Genomic DNA, 15,982 nt, shown 5'->3' on the forward strand with positions numbered 1-15,982 from the left:
CTCCTTAGACAGGAAGGTTGAGAGGAGATTCAATGAGTCTAGACAGGATAAACCATTTCCACTGGCAGATGGGTCAAGAACTAGATGACACAGATTTAAGGAGATTCGCAAAAGAAACAAAGGCGACATAAGGAAAATCTTTTCTATGTAGTGAGTGGCTATGATCTAGTTTTGGCTTTCAAAAGGGAATTACTTGAAGTAAATACTTATCATAGAATCATAGAATCCCTATAGCGCAGGAGGGGGTCATACTGCCCATTGGATCCACACCGACCACAATTCTACCTAGGCCCTTTCACCATAACCCCATGCATTTATCCTAGCTAGTCCTCCTTAAAGGAAAATAAAACTGCAGAAGATGCAGAGAAAGGCCAGGGGAATGGGTCTTGCTGGACTGCTCTCAACAGGCCGAATGGCCTCCTTTTGTGCTGTAACCATTTTACAATACTATATAACAAGTGAATGCATTACTTTCTATGCATTCAGTATATGTTAAACATTAGGAATGGACATTAAAGCTAGCTTTGCCTGCATTCAAAATATTAAAATCTATATATATGTACTAAGTAAATCCCTACCTCTGATTTCTTCCAGCCCCACGCTCCAAGAAGTACTTACACTGTTCTAATTCTGGCCTTTTAGTATCCTTAATTTTAATCACTCCATCATTGGTGTTTTCAACCACTTAGGCCCCAAGATCTAGAAATCCTTCCCTAAGTCTATCTGCCTCTTTAGCTCTCTTCCCTTTTTTTAAGGCACTTAAGATAAAATCTCTCTTTAACCTTTTGGAAATCTGCACTAAAATCTCCTTATATGGCTTGGTGTTAAATTTAGTTTTATAATGTCCTGTGAAGTTCAATGGATTTTTATTACTTTAAAGGAGACATATAAATACAAGTTGCTATTGTCAGTTATTCCCCATGTGTTGTCTCACTCAGCATTAGTTTTTTTTTAAACAATTCCTTTTGTCTTGAAGACAAATAGACATTTCCAACAATTGCGGCCTACCTTAACAAACAGGGCACCCTTGTCTGCCAGCGAATCATCTCCTTTCCCATTAGGATAACACTTAAATTCAACATCTAAAATTGGGTAACGGCTTGCAAAAAATAGCCCACTGTTCAAAAACTTGAAGCTGCAGCAGCTGTGCCAAGCATACCTCCCCACATCATATAGTATATACTGAAAGTAGGGATTTAATTGCACTTTCAACTTCTCTGCTGCACGCTTGTCAAACACCTCCTGGAGGCAGAGGAAGTCCAGGTTAGCAGGGAAGAAAGCTGAAAGCTCATGGTCAAATGTGTCACCCAGGTGCCTCCTTTTTTTTAGTGAAGCCTTCTTCATGACTGAGGCCTTGTAGACAAATTTGTTACTGGGGGCACCACTGCTATCCATTGAACCATCGGCAATCCTGAACTTGATCAGAGATTCTCTAGAAGTAGTGTTGCTATCTAAACTGAAACCATCCCCTTCTCTCTGTTTATGGTTGGGGGTCTGGCATTTTTCATCTTCAGTTTCATTTTCCCCCAGCTGCTCCGTAGGCTCGGTTATGGTGTCCTGCACACCAGAGGTGTCTACCTCCTTGCTGGGAAATTGGGCTGCCTCATCACCACTGATGCGAACAATGCAGGAATTGCTATCCCCATCATTTTGCTCCCATCCATGCTTGGATTCCTTGCCATCCTCACTGCAGTTGCCAATAAAGTTATCTCCTTTACAATCCATGGACGAAGTTCTTCTGATGCCTGCACTGATTGCGTGGTTGACATTCTCACCACCTTGCGGGCACGCCAGGCTGCTCCAGCTTGCTGCACTTATGGATGTGTTGGTTGGGGAATCAATGTAAATCTTAATCTGAGGCCGGCTGGCCCCGTTTCGGATCCTTTTGCCGACTTCCCAGGATCTAATCTGGGTGTTGGAGAGGTTGGTGAAACGGGCCAAGGAATCTGGCAACAGGCAGACATTGGCTGTGGCAAAGCAGAAGCTCCTTCCACCTGCTGCTTTCCAATAGCCAGGCCCCGTTGCCACACCAGCTTCAGATTTCTCCTCAAATTTTGAGTAAACATATGGCCTCCGGGCAGATTGGAGAGGGGCCCAGATCACAAAGCCTATCAATGCAAATGGCAGAGAAGCAATCAACAATGCCAGGCAGATAGGAATGATAATGGTAAGACAGAGTGCTCGTAAGTAACATGGATCATCTCCTCTTTGATGTTTCTCATAGGTGGTAGGCAGAAAGGACACCAACAGCCGGTCTGTCAACCAATAGCAGGGAAATATAAGTGCCCAGGCCAGGGAGTGAAGAGTTTGTAAGAAGGAATTTGGAAAAGTGGATGCGTACAAAACCATGGCAACAGAATGATGGCTGCAGTTTACAAACTCCTACATCATGTCAGAGTCATCACTGTATTGGAAAAGTTGACAGGTATCTCTAGATTCAATCACCTAGGAGATAATTTCACCATTTTCTTTTTAAGGGAAGCGAAGACCTACAAGGATCAGTGGTTAATAAGCTTAATGAGCTGCTTCTCAAAAATTCGAGACTATACAGGTCTGGTCTGTGCAGATCCATTCAAAGCCCATTGGAAATAGTTCAGCTTAATACATCTTTTCACAGAACGGCAGCAGGAAATCACCTACAGGAAGAGCAAAATAAAAATTATTATCAATAGCATGAACTGAACTCTGTATTGTGCTGATGAGGGTGTACACTGTGGGTTCTGGATTTGTTACTATTTGTTAAAACATGCAAATTAACGACTGTCCAGGTACACATAAATGCCCTGAGTGCTCACTTTCCCATTCTCCAGAGGTCTGGAGATAAGAAATGTTGCATTTAACCAGTCCTCCAATAGTGTGTTCTAATAAATAGGCAACACATATTTTAGAATGTAAAATACTTTTTAAAAGTATATTAAATTATTAATACTGTTCGCCCTTTGGGAACGCCATAACAGAATCAAAGAATTTCACATCATGGATAACAGCATCACACAGGGAACAAGGGTATTCGACACCTTTGTTTCCTCAAAAAACAGTACTGCATCAATTCTTCTGACTTTTTGCTGCAGGTTTTTGCAGATCACACAGGTAAAATTACAATCACTCCGAATCTTTCACTGCCATATTTGAGATAGGGGCCATCAGCCATCAATAATCGCCTGAGCCACTGCTCTCAAGTGGAATTTATTCATCAAAACTTACTTGTGGTTTTAACCAGGACAACTTGCTTCAGACCAAATAACAGCGTTGTCCAAAACGCACACAGAAAAACGGAATTCCTGCATTGACAATAAGGCAGCGTTTGACTGAGTGTCGCATTAAGGAGCCCTAGCAAAATTGAAGTTAATGGAAATCAGGGAGAAAGTCTCCATTGGTTGGAGTAATACTTGATATGGAGGAAGATGCTGTGATTGTTGTAAGACCAATCATCTCAACCCTAGAATAGGAGTTTCTCAGGGCAGTGTCCTACGCCCAACCGTTTTCAGGTATTTCCTCATAAGGTCAGAAGTGGAGATGGCCACTGATGATTGTACATTGTTTGATTCCACTTGCAACTCATTAGATACTAAACCACTCAATGTTGCACAGAGCAAGACTCGCACAACCTTCAGGCTTAAGTTTTTATGTGACAAGAAATCAAACGCAATACAAGTAGCAAATAATAATTGTCTACAAAAAGACAGAATCTAAACATCTCTCCTTGATATTTGATGGGATTACCATTGATGACTCCCCCATAATCTACACGGTGTTATCATTGACCAGTAACTTAATTTGCCACATAAATACTGCAAGTTAGAGGCTGGATATTCTGTCATAACTCAACCCCGGCCTCCCCTAAGCTTATCCAAAATCTATAAGGTACAAGTCAAGAGTATGGTGGAGTACCTTCCACTTGTCTGGATGAGTGTAGTTTCAACAAAACTCAAAACATAATACCCAGGACAAAGCAACCCACTTGATTAGTACCACCACCATAAGTATTGTGTAGTGATTGCAGTATCACCTACAGAATGCACCACTTGCCACTTTCCAAATCCCTGACCTCTTGCTTAGAAAAGCAAAGGCAGCAGGTACATGGGAACACCACCACCTGAAATTTTCCTCTACATCACACACCATCCTGATTTGGAACTATATCACTGCTCCTTCACTGTCACTGGAACAAAATCCTGGAGCTCTCGCTCACAGCACTGAGTGTAAATTCATCAGATGTTTCAAGAGGACTGTTCACCACTACCTTTTCAATAGGAATTAGGCATATCCTTACGGCAACATCCGTATATCAAGAATGAATACATAAATATGGGAAGTTCATTGTCAATAGCCATCAGAAACTTGAGCATGAACACCATCCAGTGACATGATTACTTCACCCACTAACAACCCTATAGAACCATAAAATGTTACAGCACAGAAGGAGGCCATTCAGCCTGTTGTGTTGTGCCACTTTATGTAAGAGAAATTTAGCTCGCCTCACACCCCCATCCTTTTCATGCAGTCCTACAAATGTTTTCCCTTCAGATATTTAACCAATTTCCTTCTGAAAGCCAGGATTGAACCTGCCACTACCACACTCTCAGACAGTCCATTCCAGATTATAACCACTCACTGTGTAAAATGCTTTTCTTTCTTGTTTTGATCTTTTGTAAATTGTCTTAAATCCGTATAGTTTAGTTCTCAACCTGTCAATGGGAACAGCTTCTCCCTATCGACTCTGTCTTGTCTTGATTTGAAACACATTCATCAAATCTCTTTTCAACATTTTACATAGGTAGAGCAGTCTCAGCATATTTTTATTATAACTTGGTGTGCTGCAAACTTCTACCAATCACTAATCAATTCTTATGATTTACATGAAGTGTCAGTTATTCAACATTCAGTTATGCACATTACCATCCTAATGGCTCACTGAACTCTTAATTACACCATGGCCTGAGGCCAAAGTTCAGGCATGGCCCTGTTAAGAGCTGGAGGGCCTGACAGTGCTGACTAATGCAGTATTTATGATGTGGGTATGCCGGCGTTGGACTGGCGTAAACACAGTAAAAAGTCTGACAACACCAGGTTTTATTCCAACCGATTTATTTGATAATACTCACAAGCTTTCGAGGTTTCCCTCTTCGTCAGGTGAATGGAGAGTTCTGGCCTCAGACAGAGCATATAAAGCACAGACAGCTTAGAGATTACTGTCTGTGCTTTATATGCTCTGTCTGAGGCCAGAACTCTCCATTCACCTGACGAAGAGGGAAACCTCGAAAGCTTGTGAGTACTATCAAATAAATCGGTTGGACTAAAACCTGGTGTTGTCAGACTTTTTAATGCAGTATTTGGCAGGGGGCATTATTAGCTTCTAGCCACAGACCTGCTCAGCACTTGGAACTCAATCAAATTGTGATAACAACCCTTTTTTAATATACAAAATCAATATCCGGAAGAGTTTGGGGAAAGTCAAGGAATCATAGAGGTTTACAGCATGGAAACAGGCTCTTTGGCCCAATTTGTCCATGCTGCCCAGTTTTTTACCGCTAAGCTAGTCCCAGTTGCCCATGTTTGGACATATCCCTCTATACTCACCTTACCTATGTAACTGTCTAAATGCTTTTTAAAAGACAAAATTGTACCCGCCTCTACTACCACCTCTGGCAGCTTATTGCAACACTATCCTCTGCATGAAAAAAATGCCCTCTGTACCATGTTATAACTCTTCCTGCTCACTTTAAACCTATGCTCTCTAGTTTTACACTCCTCTACGTTTGGGAAAAGATGTTGACTATCTACTTTATCTACGCTCCTCATTACTTTATAGACCTCTATATGATCACCCCTAAGCCTCTTACACTCCAAGGAAAAAATCCCAGTTTAACATGCCTCTCCTTATAAAGTTAAAGTTTATTTATTAATCACAAGTAGGCTCATATTAACATTGCGATGAAGTTACTGTGAAAAGCCCCTGGTTGCCACACTCCAGGTACGCTGAGGGAGAACTTAGCATGGCCAATGCACCTAACCAGCATATCTTTCGGACAGTGGGAGGAAACTGGTGAACTTGGAGGAAACACGTGGAGGCACGGGAAGAACATGCAAATTCCACACAGACAGTGACCCAAGCCAGGATTCTAACCCAGGTCCCTTGCGCTGTGAATAGCAGCGCTAACCACTGTGCCATAATGCCATCCCAATAACTCAAACCATCAAGTCCCGATAGCATCCTAGTAAATCTTTCCTGCACTCTTTCTATAACAAGAACTGTACACAGTATTTTCTTAATACTGTTGTGTCCCCTATAAATGCAAATACACAGGCTGGAGTTTGACAGCTGGTTTGGGACAGTCTCATTATTGATTCTGTACTCTTGTTCATTACAACAACATTTATATCCTTGTCTCTTCCACTGATTCCAAAACTTAGTCAAATATATTTATTCTAAATAAGGAGTGTTGTTGTGTAGCTGTTCTCTCAATACTATACCTTATACAATATTAGCAGTACACACAAGATCTGACTGTTGGAATAGGCGAAATCTAACAGCTTGTGGTACCCAAGATAAGCGACAACAATCAATCTGGCCACTTTTCAAACTGCTGTACATTTTAAAAATCAGATTTTAAAATTCTTATCCTTGATTTCAAATCCCTCTATGGCTTCACCACATTCATCTCTTCAAACCTACAACAACTCCGAGATCTCTGCTTCACCACATTCTGGCCATTTGCACATGCCTAATTTCCTTCCCTCTAAGATTGAAGGAACTGGCTAGGCCCTGAGGATTGTTATTGTTGTTGGTACTCTCTCTCCATTACTTATGGACTATTAGGGGCTATGAGCAGAGCTCTGAAGATGGAGGCATCATTGTGAAAGTATACCATAAAAGTGTAAAATCACTGGCTTTCTCTGCCCTGCTATTCTATTTCCTGAAAGTCTATTGTTTCATGTACATAACCACTTTATGTTCGCACATCAATCAGCACAGTTAAAAGGCAAACATTACAAGGGTAAAGATCCTGCAGCATCTATTCCGGTTCACACTGGAATTATCTATTTGGAAACTGTGTAATCCCAGAATTTCCATCCATTAAAGTTAATATATGAAAATTACATTTTGGGAAATCATTCAAAAAAAAATTTCCTAAGTAGCACATCTGACGTGCTGAAAGTGACTCACTTTAGGACTTGTACTGTCCTAACTTGATAAACAATCGGTTCCCACTAAAAGCTAACTAGCCAAATCATCCACTGTATTTTGCTGTTACTGCTGACCAGAAATCACAAATAAAAGAATCAAACAAAATGAATAGTGACGTAGGAGGCTGCTCAGAGCCGAACATCCAAGAATGAATAGAAAATAGGATTTCCACTATTAGCAAACCCAATATTGATCACCAAGGATTTTATTGAGTGTATTGCATAACCAGTTTATTTGTCTGTTATTGTGTTGGTGGCGGTAGGAAAAGGATTGAGCCTCTGTTTATATCCAACCTATCGATCTGTTATTGGTGGTGAGTCAAGATTCATTTTCAGGCCATTATGCTATTATACTTCCAACCAATGCTTTGGATCTCTTGAATTGAAACAGATGAAATCTAGCCCTCAGAGAAAATTCACAGTACAAATTTCTAAACATAACATTATGTGGGACTATTGAGATCCTGTTACATTGGCGAAATGGAATTTCACATTTTCAGGAGATCAGTATTTTAACACAATCCCCTTTCCAGATTTACAGAGGTGTGAATTTGTTCTGAATATACAGGGAACTGGGGCCTTTAATTATTCCAGTTTAGTTCACATTAGATTTACTCCAAAATAGGCCTGAGATTCGAGTCTTTAAACAGTTGGATGTGATTGTATACTATTAATGGAATCATGGAAAAAAAACTGTCAGCTTCTTTATTTCAATACATCTTCAATACCTGGGGATTATGTTCAGTGGTTATAGTAAGGAATGTGTCAGCTGTACAGGCCAAACATGTGCAGGTTAGGTGGATTGGCCATGTTAAATTGCCTCCTGGTATCCCAAAAATGTAGGTTAGGGATTAGCAGGGTAAATCCACGAGGTTATAGGGATTGGGCCTGGGTAAAATGCTCTGTCGAAGAGATGGTGCAGATTTGATAGGCCAAGTGCCTTCTTTCTACACTGTAGGAATTCTATGATTCTTTTCTATGATTCTGTAGTAATTACTAATTGGTTTTTTTTGATTGTTTTAAAACCAATCAATAAAGGAACATATTCTGGGCATTGAACATTTGGCTTTGAAGTGTTGTCAGTCTTAGTTTTGAGATGTCACTTAACCATTTCACCATCACACAACTGTGCTAAGCTGTCAGCAAATGCAGCTCAGCACATAATATCCCTGGTGTCCAGGTTATCCCTAATTCATAACATCACAGCTGCATTCGCAACATCACTGAAATCAACCACTTTCTCCAGGAATAGCCATGCAATGATTTTTAAATAAGAAGAAAGGTTTCAATGTTATTAATCCTTAGAAGACTAAAATGGAATTGATGCTCCAGGAACTCAGATTGTAGCAACTTGTGGTCACACAGCACAGTACTGATATGCACAATTTTGCTTTCACAGCCATATAAACTGGAGGGGGCCAACCATTCCAGGGAGAAGCTGTGTGAGAAAGCAGTCTCACACCTCTCGGGTTTGATGCTGTGTGAGATGTAATTCCAATCAAACATCAACAAATTGCAATTGTATGTCTCCTTTAAAACAGTAAAACATCCCAAGATACTTCACAGGAGTGTAATGAGGCAGCTTTTTTTACGCAGATCTACATAAGGAAATAGTAGGAGAAGACAATGGTATAGCAGTGATGTCACAGGGCTAGTAATCCAGGAGCCTGGACTAATGCTTCAGGGACACAGGTTCAAATCCCATCACCGTAGTTGGTGAAATTTAAATTCCAATAATAAATGTGGAATTAAAAGCTAGTCTAATGGGGGCCACAAAACCGTTGCCAATACTGTAAAAAAACCCCAAAGTATTCAGTTACTAACCAGTGTGATTGTAGTGTGCTATTGATATTTTTTGTGTTTCAGCGGAATGTTGTAAAATTCAGATATTTCTACAGTCGGCATGTCTGGTGGGAATGCAGCTCAAATGCTGGGAGAACAGGATAATTACTCATTTTAGCTCTGTAGCATTTACATAGGAGAGAGTTAATGGATTTTTGTTTATGAATGAAGATTTCCCCTGGGGTTTCTGATTAGGTTGATTGATGGGGTCATGTGACAATGTGGTTACTGGAAGGAGCTAGGTTTGTAGCAGAGAAAAGCAGCTTTCAGCTCTTGCTGGGTTTGTTTAAAGACAGAGGTCTGCAAACTACACAAAAACTCAAAACCTGGGGTTACCATTGACCAAAAACTGAATTGGATCAGCCATATAAATATTGTGGTTCCAAGACCAGTCAGAGGCTAGGGATTCTGCAGAAAGTAACTAATCCTTTGGCTCTCCAAAGCCTGTCCACCTTCTACAAGGCAAAAGTGAGGAGTGAGATGGGATACTCTCCAGTTGCCTGGATGAGTGCAGTTCCATCAACACTCAAGAAATTTAACACCATCCAGACAAATAAGCCTGCTTGATTGGCACGCCATCCACCAACATTCACTTCCTCCAGCACTGACACACAGTGCTGCAGTACATACCATCTACAAGATGCACCACAGTGATTCATCAAACTTCCTTTGTCAGTGCTTTCCAAACCCACACCTCTACCACCTACAAGGCAAAGACATCAGATGCAAAATAACACCATCACTTGCAAGTTCCCCTCCAGGTCACAGACCATCCTAACTTGGAACTATACCACCGTTTCTTCACTGTTGTTCAGTAAAAATCCTGGAACTCCCTGCTTAACAGCACTGTGTGTGTTCCTATAACACATGGACTGTAGCAGTTGAAGAAGGCAGCATACCATCACTTTCTCAAGGGCAATTAGGGATGGGCAATAACTGCTGACCTAGCCAGTGATGCCCACATCTCAAGACCAAATATTTAAAACAATTAGGACAGGTTTGGTCAACGAAGTAGACATTAAGAAGCATCTTAAAGGAGCAGAGGTAGAGAGAGATGGCAAGATTTAGGGAGAGAACTCTAGAGCTCAGAGTCTAGACAGATGAAGGCAAAAGCACAAGTGGTGGAGAGATGAAAATTGAAAATGTTCACGATGCCAGAATTGAAGAAGTACAGAGATCTAAAAGGGTTGTAAGGCTGAAGAAGGTCACAAAGATTGAGACAGATAGAACCACTGAAGGATTTGAAAATAAGGAAGAGAATTTTAAAATCTAATTGAAATATAAAGTTGCTGCTCACCAAATCACCTGGGTTTCCTGGGACACTTTTTCAACCCAGCTGCAGTTAATTTAAATGTTTAGACACCACTCCCTGTAAACATTTAACTTTTAATGATATGTACTCACAGATCTCCCTTTCTTCTGGCGGGGAGAATAGCAGTTTCAGTCAGGCAATGTAAACCAGGAGTTGGATTCTCTGGCCGTTCATGTCAGCAGCATTCTCCTGTCTTGGCTGCATGCCTAATTCTCCGTCCTTCCTTGCAATGGTGGCAGAATGTGAACGGCCGGAGGTTTCTAGCTGATATCCACATTGTTACTGGCTACCTCAGATTAGTAACTGCAGCTGAAATGCAGATTTTTTACTACAGCCACAACAGATGGAAAGACATTTTACCCCATGCCTCCTCCTCTACCTCTAACTCCACCTCACTGCCTTGCCTTTTCGGAGGGGTCTCTGTGCTCTAATATTTCATATCAATCAAATATAAGATAGCAAAAAGCTTTTTTATAATGGACAGCATTTTGCAGCCCTACCACTGGCAGGATCTTGCAGTCCCACCAAAGTCAATGAACAATTGGGTCGCTTACTGCATCTACACTACTGCACTGTGGCCAGAAAATCATGACCATTATCTAGCATGGTAGTAGAGCATCCCATAATATTTTACAGCAAATGAAGTGCTTTTGAAATGAAACCAATGTTGTAATGCAAGATTTTTGGACAATCACCAATTCACTCAAACAAGCATTCACAAATAGCATTGAAATAATGATCAGATAATCTGTTTTAGTGATGTTAGTTGAGGGATAACCATTGGCGAGGGCACCAGGGAAAACTTATACCCTCCTCTTCTTCAAAACAACTCCAAGGAATCCTTTACATTCACCTGAGAGGGTCTCAATTTAATATTTCATCAACAGGCAACACCGTCAACAGTGCAATACTTATTCACAACTGTAGTGGAATGGAACATGAACTTACAACTTTCTGATTCCAAAGCATGACTATTACGATTAAACAGAAGCTGACATTGAAAATGGCATAGTGATTAGTCCTGCTGCCTTATACCTCCAGGGATCAATCTCAGCTTTGGGTGACTGTCTGTGTAGAGTTTGCTTTCTGTCCATGTCAGCATGGGTTCCTTCAGGTGCTCCCATAGTTCCGTGTTTCCTCCCACAGTCCAAAGAAGTGCAGGTTAGGTGGGTTGGATTTGCCAAATTGCCTCTTAGTGTCCCAAGATATGTAGGTTAGATGAGATTATTTGTGATAAATGTGTGGTGTTACAGGGCTAGGGCAGGAGAGGGCCTAAGTAAAATACTCTGTCAGAGTCAGTGCAGATGTGATGGGCTGAATGGCCTTTTCGGCACTGTAGGCATTCTATGATATGTGCGGAAGAGTGAGATAAAGACAATATAAGAAAAACTTGTTACAAAACTAACTTTTTTGTTTGAAATGCATTTACTTTTTGTCAATCATTTTATTTCAGTTGCATGTACTGCTGAAGGTAGTATAGGCTCAATTTGCATTTAATAGCACCTTTAGCATAATTAAATGTTCACAAGAGTGTTATAAATCTCCAGACCATATAAAGAGATAATAGAGCCACTGAAAGACAAGTTTTAAGGAACATCTCAAAGGAGGAAAGATAGGCAGGAAACCAGAGAGGTTTAGGGAGGAAATTCCAGAGCTTAGGGTTTAGGTTGTTGAAGTTATGGCACCAAGAATGGAGGTATTAAAACCAGGGATGCTAAAGGGGCCTGAATTGGAAGAGTGCAGATATCTTGGAAAGTCATTTGGCTGAGGTATATTACATAGATATGGATTAGAGAGGCCATGGAGGGATTTGATAATGAAATTGAGAATTTAAAAATTGATGCTTAACCAAGTGCCAGTGTAGGCCATTGAGCACCAGGTCAAAAGATGAAAGGGGCTTGGTGTAAATTGGGACACTGGTAGCAGAGGTTTGTATGAAATGAACTTCACAGAGGGTAGGATAGAAACATAGAAAAACTACAGTACAATACAGGCCCTTTGGCCCACAAAGTTGTGCCGAACATATCCCTACCATAGAGATTACTAGGCTTACCTATAGCCCTCTATCTTACTAAGTTCCATATACTAATCTAAAAGTCTCTTAAAAGACGCTATCGAATCTGCCTCCACTGCCATTGCCAGCAGCCTATTCAATGCACCCACCACGCTCTGAGTGAAAAATTTGCCTTTGACATCTCCTCTGTACCTACTCCCCAGCACCTTAAACCTGTGTCCTCTTGCGGCAATCATTTCAGCCTTGGGAAAAAGCCTCTGACTATCCACTCGATCAATACCTCATAACATCTTATACACCTCTATTTAGTCACCCCTCATCCTTTGTCTCTCCAAGGAGAAAGGGCCAAGCTCCCTCAACCTATCCTCATTAGGCATGCTCCCTAATCCAGGCAACATCCTTGTAAATCTCCTCTGCACCTTTTCTATGGCTTCCACATTCTTCCTGTAATTAGGCAACTAGAACTGAGCATAGTACTCCAAGTGGGGTCTGACCAGGGTCCTATATAGCTGCAACATTATCGCTTGACTCCTCAACTCAATTCCTTGATTGATGAAGGCCAGTACACCATACACCTTCTTAACCACAGCTTCAACCTGCGCAGCTGCTTTGAGCGTCCTATGAACTTGGACCCCAAGATCCTTCTGATCTTCCACACTGCCAAGAGTCTTACCATTAATAATATATTCTGCCAATCTATTTGACCTGCCAAAATGAACCACTTCACACTAATCTGGGTTGATCTCCATCTGCCACTTCTCTGCCCAGTCTTGAATCCTATCAATGTCTTGCTGCAACTTCTGACATCCCTCCACACTATCCACAACACCTCCAACTTTTGTGTCATCAGCAAACTTACCAACCCATCCCTTTACTTCCTCATCCAGGTCATTTATAAAAATCACAAAGAGTAAGGTTCCCAGAACAGATGCCTGGGGCACTCCACTGGTGACCAACCTCCATGCAGAATATGATCCAACTATAACCACTCTTTGCCTTCTGTGGGCAAGCCAGTTCTGGATCCACAAAGCAATGTCCCCTTGGATCCCATGCCCCCTTACGTTCTCAATTAGCATTGCATGGGGCACCTTATCAAATGTCTTGTTGAAGTCCATATATACTATATCTACTGCTCTTCCTTCATCAATGTGTATAGTCACATCTTCAAAAAATTCAATCAGGCTTGTAAAGCATGATCTGCCTTTGACATAGCCATGCTGACTACTCTTAATCATATTATACCTCTCCAAAAGTTCATAAATCCTGCTTCTCAGGATCTTGTCCATCAACTCACTGAGGTTAGACTCACTGGTCGGATGGATGTCAGTTAGATGTCAGAAGCTGGGCAGGAGTACATTGGAATAGTTGAATCCAGAGATAATGTGCACTTGAGTGAGGGTTGCAACATCAGGTGAACTAAGGGAGTGATGAAATCAGGCAATGTTAGGAAGGGGGAAATAGGGGGTCTTCTGATGACATTGATATACAGTAAGGAGTTAATTTCAGAGTTAAGTATGACACCAAAGTTGAGAACAATCTGATTCCTTTTGTCCAAGTCACCTGATGGAACCTAGTGTATTAAATTTCTTGTAACTTCACGGTTCTCTCTGAATTTTTAAAGCATTATTATATCAAAAGGACCATGTGTCAAAGAAAGGTGTCAGGGTGCTGAACATGAAACAAAATGCTCAGTTAATGATTATAAAGAAGAAATCTGTACTGTGGTATTGAGACGCGTAGAGGAGAAATATCAAATGAAAAAGCCATCAATATTCTACAATTCAAGATCCAAAAATCATCATAGGTGGAACAAAAGATATACGATGATACAGAAATCCTTCATCCAGAATAATGAAGATACAGCTGGAATGATTTCCATTGTAGGCCTTGGTGATGCCATTTCTGATTCTACTTTATGGCCCAAACTGTTAATGTAATTGCTACTCAGAAGGAATTCACTCTAAATCTTTGAGGCTGCCAGGGAAAGAGTCATGACAAAATGAAAACATGAACAGGGAAAACAAGGGTGTGCAGGCCAGAATCCTCAAATAAAAGTTAAATGTTTTTCATTCCATATGGATGCTACTTGCTTAATATTGTAATGGAAATTGATACAATCTTCAAAGGAATCCATTTCTCTCTTTGGGATTCTAGAAAGGACTTACATTCTGTTTTCTGCTTCTGTTCATCATTGGCATGATTTGTGAGAATCTTCCAATGTCACTTTGAAGCCAATATGAGCAATATGTTGAGTACAGGATTGAGAGCATTGAATGCTTGATAACAAACAGCTGAAGTTCATGAAAAATCAAAGGGGCAAAGGTAGCCTGGATGATGAATAAAATGTTTTCAGGATAGTTTCTTAGAGCAGCACATTCTGGCACGAGTAAGTGATACTAGATTCAGTATTGTGCAATGAGATAGGATTAATTAATGACCTCATCATAAAGGCGCCTAAGTAGCAGCATTGATAATATGATTGAATTTCATGTTCAGTTTGAAGAGAGATGAGTGGGTCCAAGCCTAGCATTCAAACTTAAATAAGGGCAGTTATGAGGGCATGAAAACGCAGCTAACCAAAGTAAATTGGCAAATTAGGTAAGGGATAGATAAACAGAGATGCAGTGATGGAAAATTAAGGGGATATTTCAGAATACATGGAATACATTCCAATGGTTAAGAAAAATTTCAAGAGAAAGATCCACCACCTGTAGTTGAATAAAAAAAACAAAGAAAAATCATATCATTGCGCAAAGTTGCTAAAAGATTGGACAGATTATAAAAAAAACAGCAATGATGCACCAAAACTTTGAAGGAAAAATTACAGTATGAGAGAAAGACAGCTAGAAATACAAAAACAGTTTATTTAGATATTTTAAAAAGAAAAAAGAGTAAACAGTGTGAGTATTATTGGTTCTATTTAATCTGGGAATTAATAATGGAAAATAAGGAAATGACAGATGAATTGAACAGGTATTTTACATTGGTCTTCATTGCAGAGCATACAAGTAACATGCCAGAAATAGCTATAAGTTAGGAAATGGAAAAAAGGGAGGAACTCAGGAAAATTGCAATCACCAGGGAAGTAAATGGTACTAAGAAAATTGTTAGAGCTGTAGGCTGACAAGTCCCTGGGTCCTTATGGACTTCATTCTAGAGTCTTAAAAGGGATAATGAGATAGCTGATGCATTTGTTGATGCATTGACAGGAGAAATTATGTCACTGGACAGGTCTAGGCTTTCACAGAGAAATAAGCAGATATTGTTGGGAATTGTTTGAGAGAAGTAACTCTCTCTGTGTCCCTGTCTTTCTGGAGTTGGAGACTGGAATATACCAGAAAATAAGTTTCTTTCTCTAAAGTTTTGCTGTTTGAAGTTAGAAGTCTCCAGAAGTTCTCTGGAGACTGCTGTATGGGAGTTGAAAGACAGGTGTCTTTCTATACCTTTGTCCAGAGGGGTTAAAAAACTGAAGATGTAGCACCCACATAAACCTATATGTTTTGTTTTGTGCTAACTGATTCTGAAGAGGGATTTATTTCTGTGGGGATATGGCTTAAATTAGAACTATAGAGAAAGATAGCTTTCAAGAATTATACCTTGTCACATTTAAGTATTTCAATTGGTAA

At 40.4% G+C, this 15,982-nt stretch overlaps 1 protein-coding gene across 2 annotated transcripts in view; it reads right to left on the reverse strand.

Annotated features, from left to right (window-relative positions):
• Positions 1 to 15,982, reverse strand: part of smpd3 (sphingomyelin phosphodiesterase 3) — a 370,308-nt gene that overhangs the window by 70,430 nt on the left and 283,896 nt on the right. For both annotated transcript variants that reach the window (XM_080187151.1, XM_080187150.1), the window contains exon 3: positions 1,009 to 2,636. In XM_080187151.1, coding sequence (XP_080043277.1) covers positions 1,009 to 2,349 — 1,341 coding nt within the window. In that variant the 5' untranslated portion in view covers positions 2,350 to 2,636. The remainder of the gene's footprint in view (positions 1 to 1,008; positions 2,637 to 15,982) is intronic.

Source organism: Carcharhinus amblyrhynchos, chromosome 4 (genome assembly GCF_965287045.1).
Source record: "Carcharhinus amblyrhynchos chromosome 4, sCarAmb.v2.hapA, whole genome shotgun sequence".
NCBI classification, from domain to species: domain Eukaryota; kingdom Metazoa; phylum Chordata; class Chondrichthyes; order Carcharhiniformes; family Carcharhinidae; genus Carcharhinus; species Carcharhinus amblyrhynchos.